The 26,810-nt window shown below is 39.7% G+C and overlaps 2 protein-coding genes across 2 annotated transcripts; one reads left to right on the forward strand and one right to left on the reverse strand.

Annotated features, from left to right (window-relative positions):
- Window positions 1-210: 210 nt before the first annotated feature.
- Window positions 211-7,330, reverse strand: psmb13a (proteasome 20S subunit beta 13a). Its single transcript, XM_047384219.1, has 8 exons — window positions 7,198-7,330; window positions 6,856-6,943; window positions 6,377-6,474; window positions 4,992-5,132; window positions 3,163-3,278; window positions 2,932-2,990; window positions 2,573-2,724; window positions 211-517 (listed from the first exon to the last, which is right to left on the reverse strand). The coding sequence occupies exons 1-8, from the start codon at window positions 7,257-7,259 to the stop codon at window positions 406-408; spliced, it is 828 nt and encodes a 275-aa protein (XP_047240175.1). The 5' UTR covers window positions 7,260-7,330; the 3' UTR covers window positions 211-405.
- Window positions 7,331-7,345: 15 nt separating this feature from the next.
- psmb12 (proteasome 20S subunit beta 12) lies at window positions 7,346-26,580 on the forward strand. The gene is made up of 6 exons (XM_047384220.1): window positions 7,346-7,405; window positions 9,393-9,463; window positions 23,669-23,800; window positions 24,031-24,160; window positions 26,007-26,151; window positions 26,336-26,580. The coding sequence occupies exons 1-6, from the start codon at window positions 7,358-7,360 to the stop codon at window positions 26,461-26,463; spliced, it is 654 nt and encodes a 217-aa protein (XP_047240176.1). The 5' UTR covers window positions 7,346-7,357; the 3' UTR covers window positions 26,464-26,580.
- Window positions 26,581-26,810: the final 230 nt, after the last annotated feature.

A 26,810-nucleotide genomic window follows, 5' to 3' on the forward strand; every position in this document is an offset into this window, starting at 1 on the left:
TCTAGGCGGAAATGCTGAAATCAGGTTTTAAGGACGCGGCACTCTTAGCTACATGGTCAAGTTAATGCAATTTAAATTAGTTTATTTAACAATGCAGCACTTTTTTTGTTTGAGTGGACTAATATAGGAGAAAGCTGTATAGGTGCTGCCAATGGTAAAAGACAACGATGAAAAAAAAAAGTAGTAACAACAGAAACATGACAATATAAATGAAATTTTAATCTGAGTATTTAATAATCTTGTCATATTCAAATACCCACAGTATTACAATGTCTGAATTATGCCACAAAACATAATGATTGTGTTTTTATGGAATGCTTAACATAGTTTAATATCCAAATTCTCTTATGTTTTTGAAAGATGTAGAAAATGGCTTTCAAGTATTATATTATTATTTAATGAAAATCATGCGGTCTCCATCTTCTGCACCGTCTCTTGAACGACCTCCAGCTTTAAGGGAACAACTTTCTCTGTCAGAACCGCCGTCGTTCCTGGACGATACTTATATTTCATTTTCCTAGAAAAGTAAGAGTAAGAAAGGGTCAGATTTAAAATAATTTTGAATATAATATATGGAAACTTTCATTTATACTGTACTATGAAGCTGAAATGTGCTAAACATTTCTCACAAAACCAAAATTTATGTAAGTGATATGATAAAAGTTCAGCCTTTTAATAAACACTTGTTTTTTTTGTATCATGTTTGAGAAAGCACTGATTGCTCTTCAACATCTATTTTCAACAGAATATTTCAGAAAATGTTCCTTCATTAGTTTGATGTGAAACTATTTCTGTTGCTTACAATGTATTATAAGACACATTTTAAAATAGTATTAGTGAAGCAGGTCCCACTACAGATACATGTAAAAAAACATTTTGTGAAAAAGTTAATATTTTTTATGACTTATTTCAGAAAGTAAAACTCACATATAGAACAATCACACATTGAGTAATATATTCCAAGCCTTTGTTTTTTAATGATTATGGCTTACAGGTAAAGAAAACCCGAAATTCAATGTCTCAGAATATGAGAATATTGTAAAGTTAAATATTGGAAACTTGTGTCACATACTAATCAGCTAATTAACTCTAAACACTTGCAAATATTTCCCGAACCTCTAATGGTCTCCATCTGGGTCCATAGGCTACACAATCATGGAGAAGATAGCAGACTTGAGAGATATCTAGAAGACAATAATTGACAATCTCTGCAAGGAGGGTAATCCACAAAAGGTCATTGATAGAGAAGTTGTTCACAGAAACCTGTGCTCAAGTACTTTAACAGAAAGTTGAGAGGAAGGAAACATAGTAGGAAAAGGTGCAACAGGAGAACTGCAGTCTTCAGAAGATTGTCAAGCAAAATCTATTCAAGAATTTGGGGGAATTTCACAAGGAGTGGACTAAGACTGGGGTCGGCGCATCTAGAGCCACCACACACAGATGAATCCTACACATGGGCTACAAGCGTCTTACCTGGGCTGAGGAGAAACAGAACTGGTCTGCTGCTCAGTGGTCTAGAGTTCTCTTTTCAGATTAAAATAAAGTTTGCTTTTAAATTTAGAAATCAAGGCTCCAGAGCCTGAAGAGTTGAGAGGTCCAGAATTCACGTTGCTTGAAATCCAGTTTTAAGTTTCCACAGTCAGTGATGGTTTGGGGTGCCATGTCATCTGCTGGTTAGGTCCACTGGGTTTTCTGAAGTCCACTGTCAAAGCAGCCATCTAGAGGTTTTAGAACACTTAATGCTTCCTTCTGCTAACAGGATTTGTGGAGATGCTGATTTCATTTTCCAGCTGGACTTGGTACCAGCCCACACTGCCAAAGGTACCAGAAGCTGATCCAATGACCATGGTGTTCCTGTTCTTGATTGGCCAGCAAACTGTTCTGACTTGAACCCCATAGAGAATCTATGGAGTGTTGTCAAGAGGAAGATGAGAGACAATAGAACCAACAATGCACATGACCTGAAGGCAGCTATCAGAGCAACTTGTGCTTCCATTACACCTCAGCAGAACCACAGGCTGATCTCCATGCCATGCTGCATTGATGCAGTAATTCATGTAAAAGGAGTCCCAATCAAGTATTGAGTTAATAGAAATGAACATACTTTTCAAATGCCTGACATTTGTGTTTTTAAATATCTTTGTTTTATTGATCTTATATAATCTTTTAAGTTAATTGTTGGGTTTTCATTCTCTGTAAGCCAGAATCATCAAAATTGCAAGAATTAAATGCTTAAAATATTTCACCCTATCTGAAATGAATCAATATATTATATGCTTTGTTCAGTTAATTAGCAATCATTACTCCTTATATTTAGATTTGGAGTAACTGTTAGAGTACAGACTTTAAGCCAAAAACACACAACCAAATGGGGATTCAAAACCTTTGCTTCGTATATTAAAGTGACAGCTTATACTAATTCAAATTACACTGTCAAGAAACCAGCAAAACAAATGTCTCCTTGAAAAAAAATGTGATTTTAGAGACATGTTTAGATTTAGAAATTCACAACAAATCTGCTCTTTTTAAAGCCAATTCAGAGAGTTACGCAGAGAGACTTATACAAGCCTACCTGTCATCTTTGTACACTGACTCCTGGTACGGTCTGATGTAGTCCACTCCTTGTCTGGTGATGACACAGATGTCGATGTTGTTGCCTGAGCCGAGGTCACTCATGATACCTGCATGGATGGCAGCTCGCACCAACTCCTTTGCTTTCTCCAACTGAGAGAGAGAAGAAAGAAATTAGAGAAAGGAGCAAACAAGCAGACTAAGCACTGGGATATACAGTGGTATAAACCACTTTGATTAAATGTTTTGTTTTTTATTGCAAGAACTGGAAAGTTACAGGGGAAAGCATTCCTTGGAAGAGAACAAATAACTGAAAAAAAATTTTTGTTTTGTGTGAAGAAACACATTCAAGTGTTTTACCTCTAGATCATGTTTGTACCCATCTTCTAAAATCCCAAGAGCAGCCAGATCACCTGATCCTGTAAAAACACAAAATAATGGAAACTAAAATAGATCTACTGAGATAGTTTTGTGTAAAAACACAAATTAAAAAATGAAAAGAGCATCACAATAACTTTACCATATGGAGATAAAAGAGAAGATGGCAGGTTTACATTACGTATAAGTTTAAATATGATTTATATCACCTACCCATTGCAAGGTAAGGCACCTTATCTACATCTCCATATGGACCCACAGTGTACAAGTGGTTCCCAGTACAATCCACTCCTCCCAGAATCAAATTGGCACCAATCTGACCATGATACCTGAACAAATGAGACCAAACATACCTAAGAAAACAGTATTTAAATAGATATTACAGTCACCTTCCATCAATCTATGGTATTCTGCTTAACCAAAATTGGAGTGCAGACATCTCTCTCCCAAGGAACCCTATCCAGCTTATTCCGAGGGATCCCCCCCAATGCTACCATGCTAGAAAGAAAGAATTGTAGTTCCTCCAGCAGGTACTGGATCTGCCATAATGTCCTGATATCCAATCCAGTAATATATATTACTGGATTGGATATCACGTAACTACTGCATGATACACCTGCTATTGCTGTGCATTGAGTCAGGGCTCCTGCAGAAGCAGACTTTGAAGTACACAAACCTGATTCTTTATATATTCTAAAATTTGCAATATCTTTTGTAAAAACGTACTGTACCATTTGTTTTATTAAGTTTGTTTTGTTCCCTTTAGGTTCCTCAAAGTGGAACCAACCTCCTCATTAAGCTAGTTCTGCTAGATAGTGCAGTATAAATTTATAGCACTTTGCTGCATTGCCAGCCAGTGCTTCCTTATTTTTTAATCTTCTCCCTCTTTGCTCGTCCTTTCCTCTTTGGCCTTCTCTGTGGTACTGTGACAGACAGACAGCCTCAGAAAAACAAAGGAGGGGTCAAGGATGTCTGTCTTCAGTCTGGGAGTTTTAGCGAGGCAGACACCCAAGTGAACTGCACGGACTGCATGAATTGTTTATTTTTTTTTAAATCAATCACAACCCGAACCAGGCCTTTGGTCCCACCCCTCAGCATTAGCTGAGTGGACCAAGCCAGCTGCCAGGCCACCTGGAGATGTCCCGAAGGCCAGTCCGCCTCTGGGACGTGGTGACAGGAGTCACATGAACCCTCCCTTATATATATCAGTTTAGAAATTTCAGCATCAAGGACAGAAACCAAACTGTAAAACAATAATGACAACAATGCAGCTTGAGCTGTTAATCAATTGACAGCATTGCGATCTTTGTAGCCCAGTAGGTACACCTGTCAACACTATAATGTGCAGTTCCCACACTGCTTATAGATTTATGTTTAGTGAGAGTACATTTTTCTATGTATCACACAAACATCTGCAATTTTCGTAGCTTTAATTTGAGCCATATTTTAGAAAAATCTGATAATTTTCTGATAATCTCATAAAAATCTGAAATTTCTGTGACAGATGTATGCTCATCCCGCATCAGAACAGCATGGTGTTTTTGACATGACGCAATGCATGGACACGTCACTATCTATAGCGGCTAAAAGGCGATGTCTAGTCCAGCAACATATATCAATGAACAGAACTCCTCTCCCCATCTCTAAGGTTAAGCTCAGTCACCCTGCAGAGAAAACTCATTTCAGCCACTTATACCTGGGATCTTACTTTTGGTCATTATCCATATCTCATGGCAATAGGTAAGAGTTAGAATGTAGATTCTTTATTTTTGTCATTTCTCCCTAATTTTATTAGGAATTAGCTCATGAAGCCATGCCTGGATTACTGCAAAAGAGGCCAAAATCCATCAGTTCATTTCCCACTCCATCTTACCTTCACTTAAATAAGACCTTAAATGTCCACCACTTGAGGCAAAGACTGACCATAAACCAAGCAGGAGCAGTTCATAGTCACAAAAGTTTTACTTAATGTTAAATGTTTATCAAATGGTTAACACATAAATACATTCAGAGGCATGCCAACATGTGTCCACAACACAGACCTGTACAACATATCCTGGAGTATGTTTACAGCCATGACAACACGAGGGTTTCTCCCACTGTTCAGTGAGAAGATAGTGAGGTTGGATGACAGAAGATCTGTGGTTTTCTCTGTGTCTGCTGCTGTTCCTGCTCCACAACAACTAAACAGAAATCAAACAGGGATAAGTGATCAATCTGGATCATAATTTCTTTTTCAAACACACGAATAGCTCAGATTGTTTTATCTATTAAGGAAGATTTACATTCATTCCAGTTATAGGGTGTACGCAATGATGTTACTAAAATTATATCCACCAGCCATCTTGGAAGATAAACAGCAAGCAGTGCAATGGCGACACATACACCAAGACTAGAGAAAGCAAGTTATTAAAGAAAGGCAGAGTGGTGTTCAAAGACATTTGAAAATTTAATCAATGGACTACACATACCAGATGCCAGAGAGTAAATGTAATGCAAATTATGAGATCTTTTAGGTTACTGAACATTTGATATATGGACATAGGGAACTACTTGTTGTCAGTGAAGCACACAAGTTTACATTTAGTTTTGTATGAAATGTGTCAGTGGCATAGTCAAAGGGAAACAAGGCTATAATTAACAGGAAAAAAAAAAAAGATCATTTTGTCAACACGCACAACTGAGCACTCGCTTTTATGTGAAAACCCACAACTTGTCGGTTAATCACAGCGCAAGAAGCCTAAATTCAAGTTCCGAGCTTGACTAAAAGGTTAGGAATGACTTACTGTATGTTTTTTTTGCAAATGTATGTGCACAGGCTAAGACATGATTTTCAAGTTTATGTTTCACATTTGGGATTTATTCTAGGACTTAGGCAGCACAGCCCAAGCACAGTAACAGAATAAACTGACATTGATTTATATGAGCACACAAGGACATGGTGTGGTATTAAATAAAGTAAACACTTTTGTTCTTCCTCTGCCATTTTATTACAAACAGACAATTTTCATCTTGATAATTCTTGTTTACTCATCCTAATTTGTGATGGTGACCAGTACATGATGAAATGTTTCTTCTCATCTCGTGTCTGATTTCCAGAGTTTAAAACAGATCAGGACCTTAATTTTCCATTAAAAAAAGCCTTTGTGGCATCTTCCCAGCAGCAATGTAATTGTACCGCTGGTCTGTACGTCCTCCAGAGCGGACGTTACCTGATGTACTATCACAAACACCCTATAGTTTTTCTAGTTTCCAGCTTTGATGTGACCACCATGAGTCCTACATTCATAGAAGACCTTTGGTTGAATATCTTCTAAAATTTAGTAAACACGGTCAAATAACAGTGAACTGTGGTGTACACCAAAAAATGTAAAAAGCAAAACAGTAATGTTAAAAAAACAAACAAATACAAACTCATAAAACTTACTATATATTTGGAGAAATGTAATGGATCTTGGCGCACATCTTGTCCGCCACCACTTCACTGGATGTGGCTCTTGTGTCGGCTCCCAGGACAACTCCATCCTATACAAAGCAACACACATGGCAGCATATCACCTACATTCTTTATTATTATATCAAATTTTTATCAAATCTGAGTGTCCAATGTTATTTTATATATATGCACACACATATATATATATATTAGCAACATTCATCCAATAAACTGGATGTAATGAATGTAACATTCATAAAGTACTATTTGCAGACTGGCATTGTTATCAATGAAACTGAGGACTTGGATTCACACCTGGTGCATTAGAAACTCAGCATCTAGCTGAAATAAAATCTATGCAGTGCTTTGAGAAGTTTAATAATAATAATAAATTTGTTGTCTTAACTGTTGAGTTGTTGCTTGTCGTTTATATTGATATAAAACACGACTTTCTTAAACAAGATCCTCACCTTGAACACCACTCCTGCTATGGTGGTTCCAGTTTTCAGAGGTTTTGGTGTCTGTCCTCCTTCAAAAAGACCCTCTAACGCAGCATTTCTGGAAAAAAGGAGATGCAGAGTGGGTGTGGGGTTAACAGGTAGGAAATGTCAATTGATCAGATTGTTGTAGATAAATATTATTATTAACCGTGATCACACCTTCATAGTGTTCATTTGATAAATCAGGTAACCAAAACGGGAATAAGTTACTTTCGGTTTTGATCCAAGTAAAAACATGCTTTAACTGACAGTTTCTGCTAATGTTTTCCAAAAGCACTATTTAACCCGTGTGCTGTAAATATAAGCTCTTACCTCGCCGCGTTGTCAAAATTAAAGCCAACTCCAGGAGTTTCGAGGACAGTTGACAGCGCCATTGTTGCTGTTACTGCGGCTTCTCTGCGCGTCTCGGTGCGCCTGAGGTCGCTGTTTTAAGCGTCACATCTCCTTCCTTTCTTTCGGTTTTACAAAGAACATGGAGAAACACTACTCGGACTCACAAGTCAAAGGAGTCAGCACAGGGGTGAGTAAGTTAGGCTTGACTTGATTAATTTCATAATTACATTTAACCTGTTCAGGTTTTTACCGCATAAAAATGATGAATACCGATTATGGGAAAATGTGAAATGGCTTAACCAGGTAGTTACCAGAAACAGTTCGAAGCGAATAGAGAACCTCTAGCTAGTACAATCAAATAATGTCTAATTCGTCAGTTTCAAAGAATGTGTTTCTAGTATTCCCCTAAAAGGCTTGCATTTTTGTTTTTATACCTTTATAAAACACTACTCTTAGAACTCAAACCCCCAGAATTCATTGCTTCTTCCAGTCTTAAAGAATGAGTAGATTAGTATACAGGTCCTTCTCAAAATATTAGCATATTGTGATAAAGTTAATTATTTTCCATAATGTCATGATGAAAATTTAACATTCATATATTTTAGATTCATTGCACACTAACTGAAATATTTCAGGTCTTTTATTGTCTAAATACGGATGATTGTGGCATACAGCTCATGAAAACCCAAAATTCCTATCTCACAAAATTAGCATATCATTAAAAGGGTCTCTAAACGAACTATGAACCTAATCATCTGAATCAACGAGTTAACTCTAAACACCTGCAAAAGATTCCTGAGGCCTTTAAAACTCCCAGCCTGGTTCATCACTCAAAACCCCAATCATGGGTAAGACTGCCGACCTGACTGCTGTCCAGAAGGCCACTATTGACACCCTCAAGCAAGAAGGTAAGACACAGAAAGAAATTTCTGAACGAATAGGCTGTTCCCAGAGTGCTGTATCAAGGCACCTCAGTGGGAAGTCTGTGGGAAGGAAAAAGTGTGGCAGAAAACGCTGCACAACGAGAAGAGGTGATCGGACCCTGAGGAAGATTCTGGAGAAGGGCCGATTCCAGACCTTGGGGGACCTGCGGAAGCAGTGGACTGAGTCTGGAGTAGAAACATCCAGAGCCACCGTGCACAGGCGTTTGCAGGAAATGGGCTACAGGTGCCGCATTCCCCAGGTCAAGCCACTTTTGAACCAGAAACAGCGGCAGAAGCGCCTGACCTGGGCTACAGAGAAGCAGCACTGGACTGTTGCTCAGTGGTCCAAAGTACTTTTTTCGGATGAAAGCAAATTCTGCATGTCATTCGGAAATCAAGGTGCCAGAGTCTGGAGGAAGACTGGGGAGAAGGAAATGCCAAAATGCCAGAAGTCCAGTGTCAAGTACCCACAGTCAGTGATGGTCTGGGGTACCGTGTCAGCTGCTGGTGTTGGTCCACTGTGTTTTATCAAGGGCAGGGTCAATGCAGCTAGCTATCAGGAGATTTTGGAGCACTTCATGCTTCCATCTGCTGAAAAGCTTTATGGAGATGAAGATTTCATTTTTCAGCACGACCTGGCACCTGCTCACAGTGCCAAAACCACTGGTAAATGGTTTACTGACCATGGTATCACTGTGCTCAATTGGCCTGCCAACTCTCCTGACCTGAACCCCATAGAGAATCTGTGGGATATTGTGAAGAGAACGTTGAGAGACTCAAGACCCAACACTCTGGATGAGCTAAAGGCCGCTATCGAAGCATCCTGGGCCTCCATAAGACCTCAGCAGTGCCACAGGCTGATTGCCTCCATGCCACGCCGCATTGAAGCAGTCATTTCTGCAAAAGGATTCCCGACCAAGTATTGAGTGCATAAATGTACATGATTATTTGAAGGTTGACGTTTTTTGTATTAAAAACACTTTTCTTTTATTGGTCGGATGAAATATGCTAATTTTGTGAGATAGAAATTTTGGGTTTTCATGAGCTGTATGCCAAAATCATCCATATTAAGACAATAAAAGACCTGAAATATTTCAGTTAGTGTGCAAGGAATCTAAAATATATGAATGGTAAATTTTCATCATTACATTATGGAAAATAATGAACTTTATCACAATATGCTAATATTTTGAGAAGGACCTGTATAATACGCGTCTGAAAACGTAGCAATAATTACTTTCTCTTTCTTAGACCACCATCCTGGCTGCCGTCTTTGATGGAGGGGTTGTGATTGGATCAGATTCCAGAGCTTCAATTGGAGGGTGAGGATGTTGTGAGTTGATGAATTTACAAACTAATACCACAGACATCTATATTCTTGGTAAAGATAAAAAGTCGGTGGTAAAAAAAATCACTAGATAACTAGATAGTGAACTTTTCAAAACATTGAAAATTGCCTGGCTCTGTGCATTTCTATAATTTTATTAATTAATTTGGGCTGTGTCAAATCTTTTGCATTTCATTTTCAGAATACAAAATTAAAGGGTTGTATACATATCCATTGGAGTACAGTTCTGATTTTACTATGATGCGTTAGTGTCTTGAAACTGTGACGCCAGGCTGGTGCACAAGCAGTAGCATTAACAAGAAATTGCATTCTGATGGTTTGCTTAAGCAGAACGCCTAAGAGAACATGTAAAATGTTAAGCAATACGAGTAATAGCCAAAAAAGTGTTATCTAAAAATATTAGTGATTAATGTATACTTTCATTATAAAGCTGTAATTTAAAAGTGTATGGGATCGAAGCATAAATATATATGTATATATATATATATATATATATATATATATATATATATATATATATATATATATATATATATATATATGTATATATATATATATATATATATATATATATATCACCTTGTGGCATGGAGGTATAAGCCTGTGGTTCAGCTGCGAGGTAATGGAAGCCCAGGTTACTTTGATAGCCTTCAGGTCATCTTTATTGTTGGGTTTGGTGCCTCTCATCTTCCTTTTGACAATACTCTAAGGATATTCTCTGGGGTTTCGGTCAGGAGAGCTTGCTGGCCAATCAAGAACAGGAACACCATGGTCATTGAACCAGCTTGTGGTACGTTTGGCAGTGTAGACAGGTGTCAAGTCCTGCTGGAAAATTAAATCAGCATCTGCATATAGCTTGTCAGTAGAAGGAAGCATGAAATACCCTAAAATGCCCTGGTAAATGGCTGCAATGACTGTGGACTTCAGAGAACACGGTGGACCAGAACCAGCACCCCAAACCATCACTAATTGTGGAAACTAGATTTCAAGCAACATGAATTCTTTCCCTCTCCACTTTTCCTACAGACAAACCTTGTTTTCCATATGAAACACAAACATTTATCTGAAAAGAAGACTTTGAACCACGGAGCAACAGTATAGTTCTGTAGTTCGGTTTCTCCTCAGCCCAGGTAAGGCACTTCTGATGCTGCCTCTGATTCGGTAGTGGCTTGGCACAAAGGATGCATTTTGTACCCCATGTGTAGGATTCGTCTATGCGTAGCAAATCTTGATGTGTTAACCAGAGCCTCAATCCACTCCTTGTGAAGCTCCCCCAAATTCTTGAACAAATTTTGTTTGACAATCCTCTCAAGGCTGCCGTGTGTTGCTGGTGCTCCTTTTCCAACCACACTTCTTATCTCCACTCAACTTTCTATGAATATGCTTGGATACAGAACTCTTAATATTTTTTCACTGAAAGAACTCTCATTCTTGAACTGGTTCAATTCGCGTGCCTTTGAACTTTGTTGTTTTGTTGAGCACCACAAGTTTTGTAAACTAAGCATGAATCATCAACAGTGGGCGTTACACAGTGCATGGGGGGGAAAGCTTGGTAGGTTCACGCAGAAGAACCAATTATTCTGCGGCGCCCGAGTTGAACCAGACTTTGGGCTTTGGAACCTATTGTCGTTGGTGGAAACACGTGTCACTGGTTCAAAATCACGTTCGAGAACCGAAACGGGCTCCAAACCGTGTTGGTGGAAAAGAGGTATCTGTGACCAACATCTTCTTCAGCAAAGACCTTTTGTGGCTTTCCTTCCTTGTGGAGGGTGTCGCTAACTGTCTTCTGGACATCTGTCCAGCCTGCAGTTTACCTCATGATTGTTTAGCCGACTGGCCCATACTGAGAGGCCATTCAGATCTTTAGGATACATTTTTAATTGCTTTAAGATAATTAGCTGATTAGGGTGTAACACCATGAGTTTCCAATATTTAACTTTTTTACAATATTCAAATTTCTTTAAACACGAATTGGGTTTTGCAGTTCGGTTTTCAATATCTGTAAGCCATAAACATAAAAATTTCAATAAATAAAGGCTTGCAATGTTTCATCTACACTATAATGAATATATGTTTCACTTTCTGAAATTATTTTCTTTACTTTTAATTTCTTTAAAAGTAAAAGCTATGTAATCACTGAGTTAATGTATAAAAACAGTTCAATAGAGAAATATATAGGTTTGATTTTTTGTTTTGTTTTGCAACATTTTTAGACATCTACCTGTTATTTTCCATTAATTTTGTGATTAACGTAGTTCATAACAAAGTAAAAAAAAACAGTCCTGTGTAAAAAAAAAACTTTTTCACATCAGTAATTTGTTTTTTTGCTGCCCTAGAAATTCTACTTAAGCACAGGGTTAAGTGGGTTTTACAACACTGCCATGCTCTAAAAAACATCACCTAAAACTCGTAACTTCATCCTTTATTCCCAAACAACTGATTCAGCATATACAGTGAGAGAAAGTCTTCAGGAAATTAATTTCCTTTTGCCGAGGGAGAAGTCTGTAGAAACGACAGGCTTGCATAACGTTAACTGTGTTTGTACGAGACTTAGAGAAAGGATTCTCCTGTTTCATAAACTAAGTGTTTTGCTTTGAATGTTGTAACTATGCGTATCCCCATCCATATTATCCTGTCCTTCCGTAAACTACTAGTTCTTTATACCTCACAATTGACTGAAAGGCCCTGACAGTGAATGAGTGTTAAAGTCAACGCACAAATATTACGCCATGAGCCACTTCGGGAGGTAGTATCAATGACTTAACCACAATGAAATGTAAGGTGTAATAGAGGATTGCAGAAGGATTGTGTTGTAGAGATATGATACCAAGTTAAAATTGTTGTAGCAATAGCTGCAAAGAGACACTGGATGATCTTCCAGTGTCTCTCAGATATAAAAAAAAGTATATTGCTCAGGTAAAGCATGCTGGATAGCTCGCTGCCATCCCTGTAACTCATATAGGACAGCGTCTTATAATAGCACCCCCAAATGAGCTGCTGTGAAAAATACATGAAAATTGTTCAGGTAATTCACAATTGGTGAAAAGTCTGAATTCACAGATTACAATTCAATTGCAATTCACAGATTACAAGATTCTATGATAGTCCACATATTTATATGTCTATTTAATAGCTCTTGTTATTTGGTCCAGATTCAAACCAGGATCTGGACTTTGGGAAAGCTGATCTAAACTAATTTTATTAAACTTCTGAATTATGAAAAAATAGCAAGGAAAATCAGCAAACTTGCCACTACGACTTTATAAGGTATAACTTAAATTGTTATCAAAACCACTTGAAAATATAACATATACATTGAAAAATATATAATGACTGATGCAGTTAATGTGTTTAGCTTAGGGTCAGGGGCAAGGCCAGGCCCAAATGTCTTACCATTGAGACGTTCATTTGCCTGGGGAAACAGAACCCAAACTCAATCTTCTTCTTTGGTAATAAATTGTGAAGTTCCCAAACTACAACTCATATTATTTTCATGTAAACCATAATTTTTTCTCAAATAAATTGTATCTAGGGGTTCCGGTAATGGCGGCTTGGTGAGAGGAAGTGCTTGCCTCGGCTCCGCTACCTTTCTGTAAAATCCTGAAAATACTCATTACAAGTGACACTGAACATGTTGAAAACAGCTGTGATGCCTCTCTCGCAAAGGAAGCCCAGCAAAAACTCCAGCAAACCAACTCAGTCGAGGTTATCTGACTTCACTTCTAAGGTGAGCTCTGAAGCTAGCTTTGAAAACAGCGAGGCTAATACCACAACATGCGAGTCAATGGAGGAGGAAAACTGCGAATGGAATGAGAAGAATAAGAAGGTTGAAGGTGGTTCAGAGGCAATACTGGCTGCAATTGCAAATTTGAAATCAGATTTCTCCTCCAGATTGGATGGTATTCTGTCAGCAATAGAAAAAGTAAAAAAAGATGTTAACAAGTGCGCCGAGCGGGTTGGTGAGGCGGAAGTGCGGTTATCTGTAGCAGAGGATAACATCACCAGTCCACAAGCTAGGGTCCAGGTCCTCAAAAATAAAAATAAAGAGCTCGAAAGGAAAATGTTGGACTTGGAGGCCAGATCGCGACTCTCTAACCTGAGACTGGTTAACCTTCCCGAGGGTGCGGAGGGAGAGGACGCCTGCACCACTTTGACACTGGAGAGAGCACACCGGCTTGGCCAGAAAACCACATCAAACACCGCTGCATCAAGGACTCTTATTATGAAGTTCTTAAACTACAAGGATAAAGCAACTGTGACAAGAGCCGCCAGGATGAAGGGACAAATCCTATTTAAGAACCATCTGGTGAGATTTTATGAAGACCTCGCAGCCGGTGTGCACAAAAAACAGAAAGAGTTTGATGGCGTGAGACAACAACTCCGTGCCATGGGGATACGATACGGCATGATTCCTCCTGCTCAACTGCTAGTGACACACAACGGTCAGTCTCGCATCTTTAACCAACCAGCTGAAGCAGAGAACTTTGTAAGGACTCTGAAAGCAGAAAGTGGACTTGGGTGAGACAATGACGACATCTTTACATCGCAACGTATTAACAGGGATGGACAATTACGGTACCTAAAACTAAGTAAAATAAGAATTAAAAATTAGCATATTATATTTTATGTTTGCTATCCTAGAGGCTCATAGCCAATAGCCTACTTTCATTTACCGATTTCTTATCTTTTTTTGAACGCACTCAGTAACACGTTTCTTATGTAGTGGGGTGGGGTAAGAGGGGAAAATATTTAGGCACAGTCGGTTGATCCTCACTTCGTGTGGAACAGCCTCCAGCTGTTAGATGGGTACCAGAGTATTAAAGGGGGAGGAGGATGGGCAACAGAGTTCCAAAGGGGTATACTGTTCAGTGTTCATTATTAGTATGGATGTAGCTTTTAACATCCAGATGTTCTTGGTTTCTTTGTCTTTAAACAATTTGAAAATACTAGGAAGCCCTTTAAGTGTTACATAATATGTCTGGTGGGTTAAGAATTACAGTTTCTTCTTGGAACTGCAGGGGATTACGGAAACTGAAAAAAGTTAAACAAATAATGACTAGGGTGAAATCTATGCACTCTGTTATCGTGTTATTTCAAGAAACTCACCTGTTGTCTGATCAGGAGGCAAAGATTGGCAGGAGGTGGCAGGGCAGCATATATTCAGCACCCTTTACTTCCCAAGCGAGAGGGGTTATAATTTTGATTCATAAATCTATACCATTCCATGTGACAAGGATTATTAAAGACAGAGCAGGGAGATACATTATTCTACAGGCCACACTTATCGCAGAAAAAATAAATCTGATAAATATTTACGCCCCAAATGTTGATGTCCCAAAGTTTTTTCAAAATCTCTTTCTTACAATCTCTTCTTTGTCTGGCAGCTATATTATAGCAGGAGATTTTAACTGCACAATGAACCCAGAATTGGACAGAAGCTCAAGTACAGACAACTCTCATTCTAAAAGTTGACAAACAATCCAACACTTTATGAAGGAACTTAACTTGATGGATATTTGGAGGGACATGAATCCCAAGAGTTTGGAATACTCGTGTTATTCAAATACACACAAATCATATTCACGTATCAATTACTTTTTAATTTCTGCCATTTTGAGACAAAAAATAAGAGACTGTCAATATGATAGCATCTTAATTTCTGACCATGCACCAAATTCACTTATCTATGAGGATTTAAGACTAAGGAGAGACCCTCCTAGGTGAAGATTTAAACAAAAATGGCTCATAGACCCAGAATTTGTATCTTTCGTAGATAAGCAAATTGTTATCTATTTTGAAATCAATACAGATGAAACACCACCCTCTTCAAGGTGGGAAGCCTTTAAGGCATATATAAGGGGTCAAATAATTAGTTTTACGAGTTATAAGGCAAAACAAACTCATCAAAAAACAAAAGAGTTGGCAGCAGAGATTGAGCTGCTTGAGAGGGATTACTATCAAACGCTATGCCCAACCACTTATAAAAAACTTCTGATACTAAGAACACAGTATAATAAACTTTCTGCCTCAAAAGCTGCATCACAACTTTTGCGGCTTAAGCAGTCGTTCTATGATCAAGAAGAAAAGTCTGGGGAATTATTAGCCTGGCGACTCCGACAATTACAAAATTAGAAAAATATTACTTCAGTCGAAAATAATGAGGGACAGACTACTACCGACCCATTAGAAATCAATGAAATTTTTAAGGTCTTTTTTGAAAAATTATATAGCTCAGACATAACGCATCAGGAACAAGAGCAAAATGTTTTCTTAGAAACCCTCCAAATGACCAATATCTCAGAATTAATGAGTACAGATCTCAGTGCAGCCATAACTAAAGAGGAAATATCTATAGCAATAGATCTCTTGAAAACAGGTAAAACCCCAGGCCCAGATGGGCTGCCGACAGAATTTTATAAGAAATTTAAAGCTAAACTGTTAACCGCCCTTTTTGACATGTATTTAGACTCATTTGAAAAGGAAATTCTTCCTGCCTCACTAAGAGGAGTCCTGATTACTTTACTGCCCAAACCTGGCAAACCGTGCAACAAATGTGAAAATCTAAGGCCAATAAGTCTTTTCGATGTCGATTTAAAGATTCTTTGTAAAATTTTGGCTCGAAGATTGGAGAGGATATTGCCCGAAATAATTACTTGTGACTAAAACGGGTTTATTGTAGGAAGACAGGGATTTCATAATGTGAGACGAGTGCTGGATATCATTCATAATATAGAAGAGAAAACAGATACTGCTTTGCTATTATTGGATACCGAAAAGGCCTTTGGTAGAGTTGAATGGCCCTACTTATTTGAGATATTGAAAAGATTTGGCTGTGGGGACAATTTCTGTTGATGGGTTAAACATTTATACAATGAGCCTTATCAGAATCAGAATCAGAATCAGAATCAGAAAAGCTTTATTGCCAAGTACGTTTTTGGACATACAAGGAATTTGTTTTGGCGTAGTCGGTGCAATACAGTACAAATTAAACAGTATAAACATATCTACAATATAATATAAATATATGTGCACAGTTTTAAGTGAGTGAGAGTAAATATAGAGCAGTATATGATGCAAGAGCAATACAACAGTGCAGGTGATCATTGTGCAAGTAAAGCAGTGCAAGTAAAGCAGGAGTCCAAGCTGAGCGTTAATGTAACGCATAGAGTTACAAGTTACAAGTGTCCTGTCAGCAAAAAAAGGGGGGGTGTGGGGGAAAGGGACAGTGTCAGGGTGGTTTCCGGGCTTTGTTAACCAGGCTGGTGGCAGATGGGAAAAAACTGTTCTTGTGGCGTGAGGTTTTGGTCCGGATGGACCGCAGCCTCCTGCCAGAGGGGAGAGTCTCAAAGAGTCTGTGACCGGGGTGGGAGGGATCAGCCAGAATCTTCCCTGCCCGCTTCAGGGTCCTGGAGGTGTACAGTTCCTGGAGCGACAGTAGACTGCAGCCAATCACCTTCTCAGCAGACCGAATGACACGCTGCAGCCTGCCCTTATCCTTGGCTGTAGCAGCGGCGTACCAGATGGTGATGGAGGAGGTGAGGATGGACTCAATGATGGCTGTGTAGAAGTGCACCATCATAGTCTTTGGCAGGTTGAATTTCTTCAGCTGCCGCAGGAAGAACATCCTCTGCTGGGCTTTCTTGATGAGGGAGCTGATGTTTGGCTCCCACTTGAGATCCTGGGAGATGATGGTTCCCAGGAAGCGGAAAGATTCCACAGTGTCAATTGTGGAGTCACAGAGGGTGATGGGGGCAGGTGGGGCTGGGTTCTGCCTGTAGTCCACAACCATCTCCACTGTCTTTAGAGCGTTGAGCTCAAGGTTGTTCTGGCTGCACCAGTCCAACAGATGGTCCACCTCCCATCTGTACGCAGACTCATCACCATCAGAGATGAGTCCGATCAGGGTGGTGTCGTCCGCAAACTTCAGAAGCTTGACAGACTGGTGACTGGAGGTGCAGCTGTTGGTGTACAGGGAGAAGAGCAGAGGAGAGAGAACACAGCCTTGGGGGGAACCGGTGCTGATGGTCAGGGAGTCAGAGACGTGCTTCCCCAGCCTCACGCGCTGCTTCCTGTCAGACAGGAAGTCAGTGATCCACCTGCAGGTGGAGTCGGGCACACTCAGCTGGGAGAGCTTCTCCTGTAGCAGAACTGGGACGATGGTGTTGAAGGCAGAGCTGAAATCCACAAACAGGATCCTGGCGTAGGTTCCTGTGGAGTCCAGGTGCTGGAGGATGAAGTGAAGGGCTAGGTTGACTGCATCATCTACAGACCTGTTGGCTCTGTAGGCAAACTGCAGGGGGTCCAGGAGGGGGTCGGTGATGTCTTTTAGGTGTGAGAGCACAAGGCGCTCAAAGGACTTCATCACCACAGAGGTCAGGGCGACGGGTCTGAAGTCATTAAGCCCTGTGGTCCTTGGCTTCTTGGGAACAGGGACGATGGTGGAGGACTTGAAGCAGGCTGGCACATGACATGTCTCCAGTGAGGTGTTAAAAATGTCTGTGAAGACTGGAGACAGCTGATCAGCGCAGTGCTTCAGGCTGGCTGGTGAGACAGAATCCGGACCAGCAGCTTTCCGGGGGTTCTGTCTCCTGAAGAGTTTGTTGACGTCCCTCTCCTGGATGGAAAGAGCCGTCCTCGGCATGGGTAGGGGGCTGGTGGGGGGGAACTTCAGGGTGGGGGTTGGAGGTGCCAAGGCCCCTCTTGAGGTTGGAGAGATGGGGGTGGTGGATTGTGGCTGCAGCTGTTGGGGGGCGTCGTGGGAGATGGTTGCAGGACTGTCCCTTTGTCTTTCAAAGCGGCAGTAGAACTCGTTCAGGTCGTTGGCGAGGCGTCGGTCGTTGATGGAGTGGGGGGCTTTCGGCTTGTAGTTGGTGATTTGCTTGAGCCCTTTCCAGACAGACGCAGAGTCGTTGGCTGAGAACTGGTTTTGGAGCTTCTCAGAGTACAGTCGTTTGGCCTCTTTCACTGCCTTGCCAAACTTGTACTTTGCCTCTCTGTATATGTCTTTGTCCCCACTCCTGAAGGCCTTTTCCTTATCCAGTCTTAACCTTCTGAGTTTAGCTGTGAACCAGGGTTTGTCGTTGTTGTAACTCACCCTGCTGCATGATGGTACACAGCTGTCCTCACAGAAGCTGATGTAGGAAGTCACAGCCTCTGTGTACTCGTCCAGACTGTTGGTAGTAGTCCTGAACACATCCCAGTCTGTACAGCCTAAACACGCCTGGAGATTCTCCACAGCCTCACTGCTCCACTTCCTTGTCGTCCTCACAACAGGTTTGCAGAGCTTTAGTTTCTGCCTGTATGCAGGAATCAGGTGGACCATGATGTGGTCGGATTGGCCCAGTGCAGCACGTGGGACGGCGTGATAAGCGTCTCTGATGGTGGTGTAACAGTGATCCAGAATGTTGTCCTCTCTGGTCGGACATTTTATAAACTGTCTATATTTGGGGAGTTCGTGGGTCAGATTACCTTTGTTAAAGTCGCCAACGACGATAACTAAGGAGTCCGGGTTGGTCCGCTCCACACTCAGTATCTGGTCGGCGAGCATGCGCTGTGCGACCTGCACGTTAGCTTGCGGCGGGATGTAAACACCGACCAGGATGAACGAAGCGAACTCACGGGGGGAATAGAAAGGCTTACAGTTTAAGATGAAGGCTTCCAGGTCTGGAGAACAGTGCTGCTGAATCACTGTCACGTCGTTGCACCAACCACTGTTGAGGTAAAAACAGATTCCTCCACCTTTCGCTTTGCCGGAGAGTTCCGTGTCTCTGTCCGCTCTGTAGAGCTGGAATCCTGCCAGCTGCAGCGCAGAGTCCGGTATTAATCCACACAGCCACGTCTCCGTGAAGCACAAAACTGCCGATGAATAAAAGTCCCTGTTTTTCCCCAACAACAGTTGTAGTTCCTCCATTTTGTTGGGAAGTGAGCGCACGTTAGAGAGAAATATTCCAGGTAACGGTGTTTGTAGTCCACGCTGGCGAAGACGTACCAGCACCCCAGCCCGTTTCCCTCTCTTCCGGCGTTTCACCGCGTGAACAAAGGTGAGCGCACCTTTGACCAGAATGTCCAAATATTCCAGAGCAGTAGGCAGAAATAGTAATGATGAAATAGTAACAAATGGAGTTCTATCTAAATCATTTAAAATTAAACGAGGTTGTAGACAAGTTGTAGACTGTCCCCTTTATTATTTATTCTAGCAATAGAACCGTTTGCCATTGCGGTGCGGTCTCATAAAAACATAACTGGTTTGACAATAGGCCAACAGGAACATATAATTGCTTTGTTTGCTGATGATGTCATTCTTTTTTTGGGAAAACTGAGAGACTCTATTCCAGCCTTGTTAGAATCAATAAACACATTTGGAAGAATATCAGGATATAAAGTAAATAAAGATAAGTCTTCGTTAATGTTACTTAATACAGAGGAAAGAAACAGTGTCGGGAAACCTTTCCAATTCAAAAAGGTAGACTGTTTTACATATTTGGGGATTAGGATAGTACCACGTATAAATGACATTGTTGCAGTTAACTATAACCCCATGATGGATTCAATTGCTGCCTCTCTGGATAGATGGAACTACCTGCCCTTGTCACTTATAGCACAAATCAATGTCCTTAAATCCAATATAATGCCCAAACTTCTGTATTTGTTTCAGAACATCCCATTGCCACCGCCTGCCAACTTATTTTCGGCCCTAAAAAACCTTTTCATACGCTTTCTGTGGAATAATAGACGACCAAGGCTTCGTTTAACACTTCTGTACCTACCATATGATAGAGGAGGCCTTAGGTGCCCCAATCCACTTTGGTACTATTGGGCAGCTCAATTGAGGACTATGATGCATTATTTTACAGATAATGCCTCTTGCCTTGGGTGAATATTGAAATTTGTTCTGTACCTCTCCCTTTACCCCAGTACATTTACTCAGCAAAAATCAGAATGCTGAAAAAAAAGACAAAAAACACTATAGTCAGAAATATGATCTTGGTTTGGTATCAGGTTAAGAAATATTTAGGTGACTCCTCCTCCGTATCACGCTTCAGTCCAATATGGGGTAATCAGTCTTTCCCTCTGGACAGGGCAGACCCTGGCTTTAGGATATGGACTGAAAAAGGTTTAAAGACAATAGAAGGTCTTGTGGAATCAGAGGATGGGGTTTTGATGTCATTTGAATAGTTGAAGGCCAGGTATGATATTCCAAGTAAACATTATTTTAAATATCTACAGGTGAGAAATTTTATTAGATCATCTCAAAATCAATGTGAATCCATCCCTCTGCTGTCCACCTTGGAAATTGAAATTAAGAATGATTCCTTTGGAAAATAAATTATTTCTAAACTATATAACATGCTAGTGGAGGGATCCTCTGAGTGCTCTTTATGGAAGCTCAATGCCTAGAGGGAGGATATACAGGAGAACTTGCCTTCAGAGGACTGGGAGAAGGCGTGTGCTGAAGCACAAACACAAACTATCAATACACACCTCAAAGTACTGCAATATAATTGGTTAATGAGAACATATGTGATGCCAGAAAAGCTTAATAAGTACAACGGTGCCATCCCAGACCTGTGTATCAGATGTGGAGAGGAGAAGGGAACATTCTTCCATTGTATCTGGAAATGTAAGAAGGTTCAACAATTCTGGTGAGAGATTAAACAAGCTCTAGAGACCATACTAGGTATAAAACTAGTTTTTGACCCTAAATTGTTCATTCTAGGTTTATACTCTGACAGACATCATATGTCCAGGAAGGTTATTACTGCCATGGATTTATGTTTACTACTTGCAAAAAGTGTCATAGCACTCTCATGGAAGAGTACCAGTAAACCAAAATTCATTAACTGGATTAATGAAATATCCACAACATTACCAATGGAAAAGATTACTTTCATTATAAAAGGGAAACTATCGTTATTTCAAAATATTTGGGGTCCTTTTATGGAATATATAGAAAACATGGATATGAGGGTTGTCGGCGGTGAATTATAGTTGCGGCTGGTCCCCTGCAGTGTCCTGAGATAATCTTCTGGATTTGTATACTTGACTACTTTACTTTGAATTATACCTTTGAGTTTGTATTTTCTGAACCACGTACAATACTAAAATAATTTGGGCTAAATCCTGGAAAATAGAGAAACTGTTATTGTTGTAATTGTTGTTTCTTCTCAGGGGGGTTTGGGGTTGAGGGCATTATTTTTCTTTTCTCATATATTCTGTATGTAATACGTGCTGCTCTAAAATATCTCATAACGAGCTGGTTTGCAAGGAAAGACAAGTTGAATGCTGGACAATAATTGAACTACCCTGGACTTTTCCTTGTGATGTGAGAGCACACTTGTGTCCTGTATATTATTGGAAACCGATAAAGATAATGTTGGAAAGAAAAAATAAATGTATCTAAAAAGTCAACAAACATTGCTTCTGCACAGCCCTTGGTTACTGAAAGCACTAAGTTATTATTTCCCAGTCTATCATGTAATTTGTGGAGAAACTGAGTGTCAGATTAATGTAACCATGTTTTATATGTCCCCCCTCTTAATTAGTGGATTAAATGTGAAAGATTTTAAATTGTAATTCACTTTAAAATATATATGGTGTCAATACACAATAGCAGACACTTGATTGGGCTTTTTAGTTTTTTCATTTAGAATAATCTGCACTGTCGCTGCTGGGTGGTTCCCCTGGGACTCTCCACTGCTCTTCTCTGGGGGGGTTGCGGTAGTCCTGGCGGTGGTTCTCCTGGGGTTCCTGTGCTTTGGGGGGCCTTTAGATGTCTGTGGCTCGGATCTCCTCAGTGTCCATCCAGGGACCATGGGGCAGGTCTGTGAGTCCTCACACTCGCTATTGCATATTTTTGTGGAGAAACCTTGTATACAAAAGTGCGTCCACACTTAAACTCACAGGTGTTAAGCTTCAAGTGTTGACAGATACACAGATGTTCTATTTTGGGCTGCACCTCTCACTAAATACATGTTACATTGATAATTACCGTGTACTATTTTGTTAAAAAAAAGAAAAAAGAAAAAAAACAGCTGTAGGTGTATAAGCAAGCAGGGTGTAATCTTGTATTCTCTTCATCCTTCTTTCTTTTCTCCTTTTCTCCCCTTTTTCCCTTTTGTCCCATGTATCTCTCTTTTTTGAGCTTTTTTTTCCTTTTCATTTCAGTCTCCGTGTCCGTAACAATTGAAATATTCCCAAAGACGTTTATAATAAAGTTTCTTTTATAAATATTAAGCAGAGCTTTAAAGCTTTAGCTGTGATGCTCTGCCTGTGAAAGTAAATCTGTTGGGCAATTTCTTGGCACTCAGACAACAATTCTGAGCACTACTCTGCTGGACAGGACATGGTAAAAAAAAAAAAAAAAAAGAATTATCCTAATCATCTTCAAACCCTGGAGTTTAAAGATGATTTATTATTTACATGAACAAACTGGAATCTGTCAGACAGATAAGATTTAAACCAGCTGTTCCCCTGATCCCTACAGCATATTCCAGCTTTTCTAAGAGAATATTATGGTCGACTGTATCAAATGCAGCACTAAGATCTAACAGAACCAGTACAGACACAAGTCCATTATCTGAGGCCATAAGAATATCATTAGTGACTTTCAGCAGAGATGTTTCAGTGCTATGATGAGCTCTGAAACCTGACTGAAACTCTTCAAACAGGTCATTGCTGTGTAAATGCTCACACATTTGATTAACAACTATTTTCTCAAGAATTTTAGATAAGAATGGAAGATTGGATATAGGTCTGTAATTTTTCAAGTCATCTCGATCAAGCGAAGGTTTCTTAAGTAAAGGTTTAATTACAGCTAACTTAAAAGCCGGTGGTACATATCCATTTACTAAAGATAGATTAATCATATCTAAAATGGGGCTGGTAATCAGAGGGAACACTTCCTTAAATAATTTGGTTGGGATTGGGTCTAACATACAAGTTGAAGGTTTAGATGAAGCTAATATTTCTGATAACTTAGGAAGCTCCACAGGATCAAAGCAGTCCAAACACAGATCAGGTTCTACAGTTATTTCCAATGATGTCTCACTTGCTGAGGATGAAGTAATCATCTTCGGGAGTATGTCAAAGATTTTATTCAGAAAGGTGTATGACTGCCCAAATGAAATACCAACTCACAATATATTAAATAAAACTCTTTCTGCACTGTGGCTTTGTTTAGGGAATATGTATCTTCTAAGACCATCAACAAGGTGATTCAAGTTCATGACCAGATCTTCTGCTGCATGGCTGGTTCACTTGCAGATGCTCAGGCTGTCACCAAAGCTGCAAAGACCCACCTGTCATTTCACAGGTATAAAAATACACATGTACATCATGATTTATCTTATAACTTGACTAGCGTTTTTTTTTTTTATCTTGCTTGTTTTACACTGTGTTCCTACAAAAAAAATCAAGATTGGCTTTTTTCTGGATGGCTCGTCCTGGCTCTAGCACATTTGCAATAAAAAAAAACGTTAAGCTGAATATTATTAAACATGTATTATTCAAAATAACATTTCTTGCTTTCATGATGTATGATAGTGTACAGATGGAGAGTCCTCCTCTGGTGATGGCAGCAGCATCAGTGCTAAAAGAACTGTGTTACAAAAACAAAGATGAGCTGCAGGCTGGTTTCATCACAGCAGGATGGGACATGAAGAAAGGACCACAGGTTGGTTGCCTATAACAGAGAAAGCCTCACGCCTATATGGTGCTTTTATATGGTACTTCAACTTTCTACATTTTGTCTTGTTACAACCACAAACTTCAGTGTTTGTGGTTGTGTTGTTGCTGTATAGTCAGCGGCACAATGCAAGCAACTGTCTCTACACGCTCATCCAGGAGGAGTGAATGCTGCAAGTCACTGAATCAATGCAATCTGCTGGGTTTCCTTAGATAGAAAAACCTTTTAAAAATTTTGAATAATAAACTAAATCTGACTGATAGTTAGGATAAATTGGAATGTATGTACCCGAGTTGAAATCTATATGATTTGATTGAATTGACTGTAAAGTGCCTTGAGACGACATGTGTTGTGAATTGGTGCCATATAAATAAACTCAATTGGATTGAATTTGGGATCTATGTGTTAGGCTGGCACACAATAGTGCAGTGTACGGCTTTGAAGTAGAAGAAAAATCATACAAACAAAATCTGAAAAATTGTGGCGTGCAATCTTTTTACTCTGACTAACCTATATGGAATCCAGCACCGCTAACCACCTTCAGAAATCACTTGAGTAGTAACAGAGTCATCTCTGTGTAGTTTAATGTCAGTATATGATTAACCCCAAAAGTAAGCCCTGACAGATTTAGCTTTAAAGTATTTTTTAAGATGTTTTGTCTGACTAGACATCATCTTAACATGTTGGTGTTGCCCAGCCAGAGCCTAGACCTGAGTATTACAGAGAATCTATGGAGGGAGCTAAAGATTATGGGTGGTGGGTGAAGGGTTGGTACTCATCACCAAAGATAAAAGCAAAAAGCAGCTCAGCAATTATAAGAAGCGTTTGATTGCTGTATCGACAATGATGAATAAAATGTAAAGAGGAAAAAATAAATCATCTCCGTTGTATTATTTTAGTATGTTTATAGCAATGCCTGTCTCATATCCTATCAGAAATAAACCTTTTGGTTGAATGTAAGATCATTTTACATCTAAATCTGCAAGGAGTATAAATAATTTTAGGCTGTAATTGTGTAAGGGCCTCAGTGGTTTGCAAGAGCAGTGGTCCCCAACCACCGGGCAACGAGTGGACTGGTATCCGGTCCATGGTTTGTTTATTACTGGAGATACGAAAAGAAGATACACAGTCTAGGGGGAGTTGGAAGACAATGATGGGAGCAGACATGGTGGAGAGAGCTTGAGCAGGGAGGAAAGTTAATTACTGCCTTCACATTTGTGAAAGTTATCCAAAAGGCCTAGGGTAACTCTGGAGAAGCTGCAGAGATTCACAGCTCAGCTGGAAGAATCTATTGACACGACAATTATTAGTTGTGGGCTCTAATTATCTGGGCTTTATAGAGGAGTACCCAGAAGAAAGCCATGGAAGGGCAAAGAAACATGTAAAAAAAGATGCACTGATCAAATGAGACCAAAATGTAACAAAAAAAATTAAGGCTGGGGTGGATGTTCACCTTCCAGTGGGATAAGGACCTTAAATATACCACTTTTATTGGATCATTTAGATCAAAGGATAACAAAAAAAATTGATGTTCGCATCAATGAGCTATCCATCCAACCTGACTGAGCTTGGGCTATTTTTCTGTTTAGTATTAACTCAGGGATGCAGAATACAAATGCATGCCATACTTTTTTATTCGTTAAAAAATTAAAACTATGTATCATTTTAGTTCCACTTTTTATACACTGCTTTGTTTTGGTTTATCCCATAAACCTTACTAAATCATATTGAAGTTTGTGACTGTAACATGACACAGAACAAAAAAGTACAAGAGTAATTCATATGTTTGCAAGGCACTAAAACTGCATTGCTGAAGTTCTCCTTCCCTCTCCAGGTGTATGTTGTGTCTCTGGGTGGGATGCTAATCAGTCAGCCTGTTACCATTGGCGGCTCAGGAAGTACCTTCATCTATGGCTACGTTGATGCTAAATACAAACCCAACATGACCAGAGAGGAATGTCTACAGTTTGCCACCAATGGTACAGTTAAATAAACTGATTTATGTGTCTAACTTTAAAAACTAGGTTAAGATAACTCTTATTAAGATAACTCAGTTGTCATTACATTCTGCGAATTGGTGCCATGTAATTGTCAAAATCTCTGTTGATAATTTTCCCTCTTTCTACTGATTTTCTTCCTCTTATTTTATCTCTTTGTCCACAGCTCTTGCTCTGGCAATGGGCAGGGACAACGTCAGCGGAGGTGTTGCTCACCTGGTGGTGATAACAAAAAAAGGGGTGGAGCATGTAGTTGTACCTGGAAACAAGCTGCCAAGATTCCATGATGAATGACTGATTTTCTGTCTCTCACCTTAAAACTTAAGAATTACAGGATTATCACCAGAATTTAACTGCTGTATTCTGTTATTTTAATAATTTTTGGAAAAATAAAAAAAAATCATAACCTCATTGTTCTTTCTTGGTTTTGGCTTCTTTGTTCTTTAAAACATCTTCAAATACACTTCTGAAATAACATGTTTGGTAGCAGCTGTTGACTGGTGACATGTAAAGTGTTCATCACTTATTACCACAAGGTTTTATACAGCTCAAAAATTAGAATATTGTGAAAAAGTTCACCATTTTTTCCTAGTGTGGGCAGGTACCAAGTCCTGCAGAAAAATAAAATCAGCATCTCCATA

This window comes from Girardinichthys multiradiatus, chromosome 13 (assembly GCF_021462225.1).
Source record: "Girardinichthys multiradiatus isolate DD_20200921_A chromosome 13, DD_fGirMul_XY1, whole genome shotgun sequence".
Classification (NCBI taxonomy): domain Eukaryota; kingdom Metazoa; phylum Chordata; class Actinopteri; order Cyprinodontiformes; family Goodeidae; genus Girardinichthys; species Girardinichthys multiradiatus.

Bases quoted from the DNA above. Each gene is read 5' to 3' on its own strand.
- psmb13a (XM_047384219.1), bottom strand. From the start codon at position 7,259: ATGGCGCTGTCAACTGTCCTCGAAACTCCTGGAGTTGGCTTTAATTTT. The intron at 2,991-3,162 runs GTAGGTGATATA...GTGTTTTTACAG, and splicing joins GGTGCCTTACCTTGCAATGG to GATCAGGTGATCTGGCTGCT. The intron at 2,725-2,931 runs GTAAAACACTTG...TCTCTCTCTCAG, and splicing joins GGTACAAACATGATCTAGAG to TTGGAGAAAGCAAAGGAGTT.
- psmb12 (XM_047384220.1), top strand. From the start codon at position 7,358: ATGGAGAAACACTACTCGGACTCACAAGTCAAAGGAGTCAGCACAGGG. The intron at 7,406-9,392 runs GTGAGTAAGTTA...TCTCTTTCTTAG, and splicing joins TCAAAGGAGTCAGCACAGGG to ACCACCATCCTGGCTGCCGT. The intron at 24,161-26,006 runs GTTGGTTGCCTA...TTCCCTCTCCAG, and splicing joins ACATGAAGAAAGGACCACAG to GTGTATGTTGTGTCTCTGGG.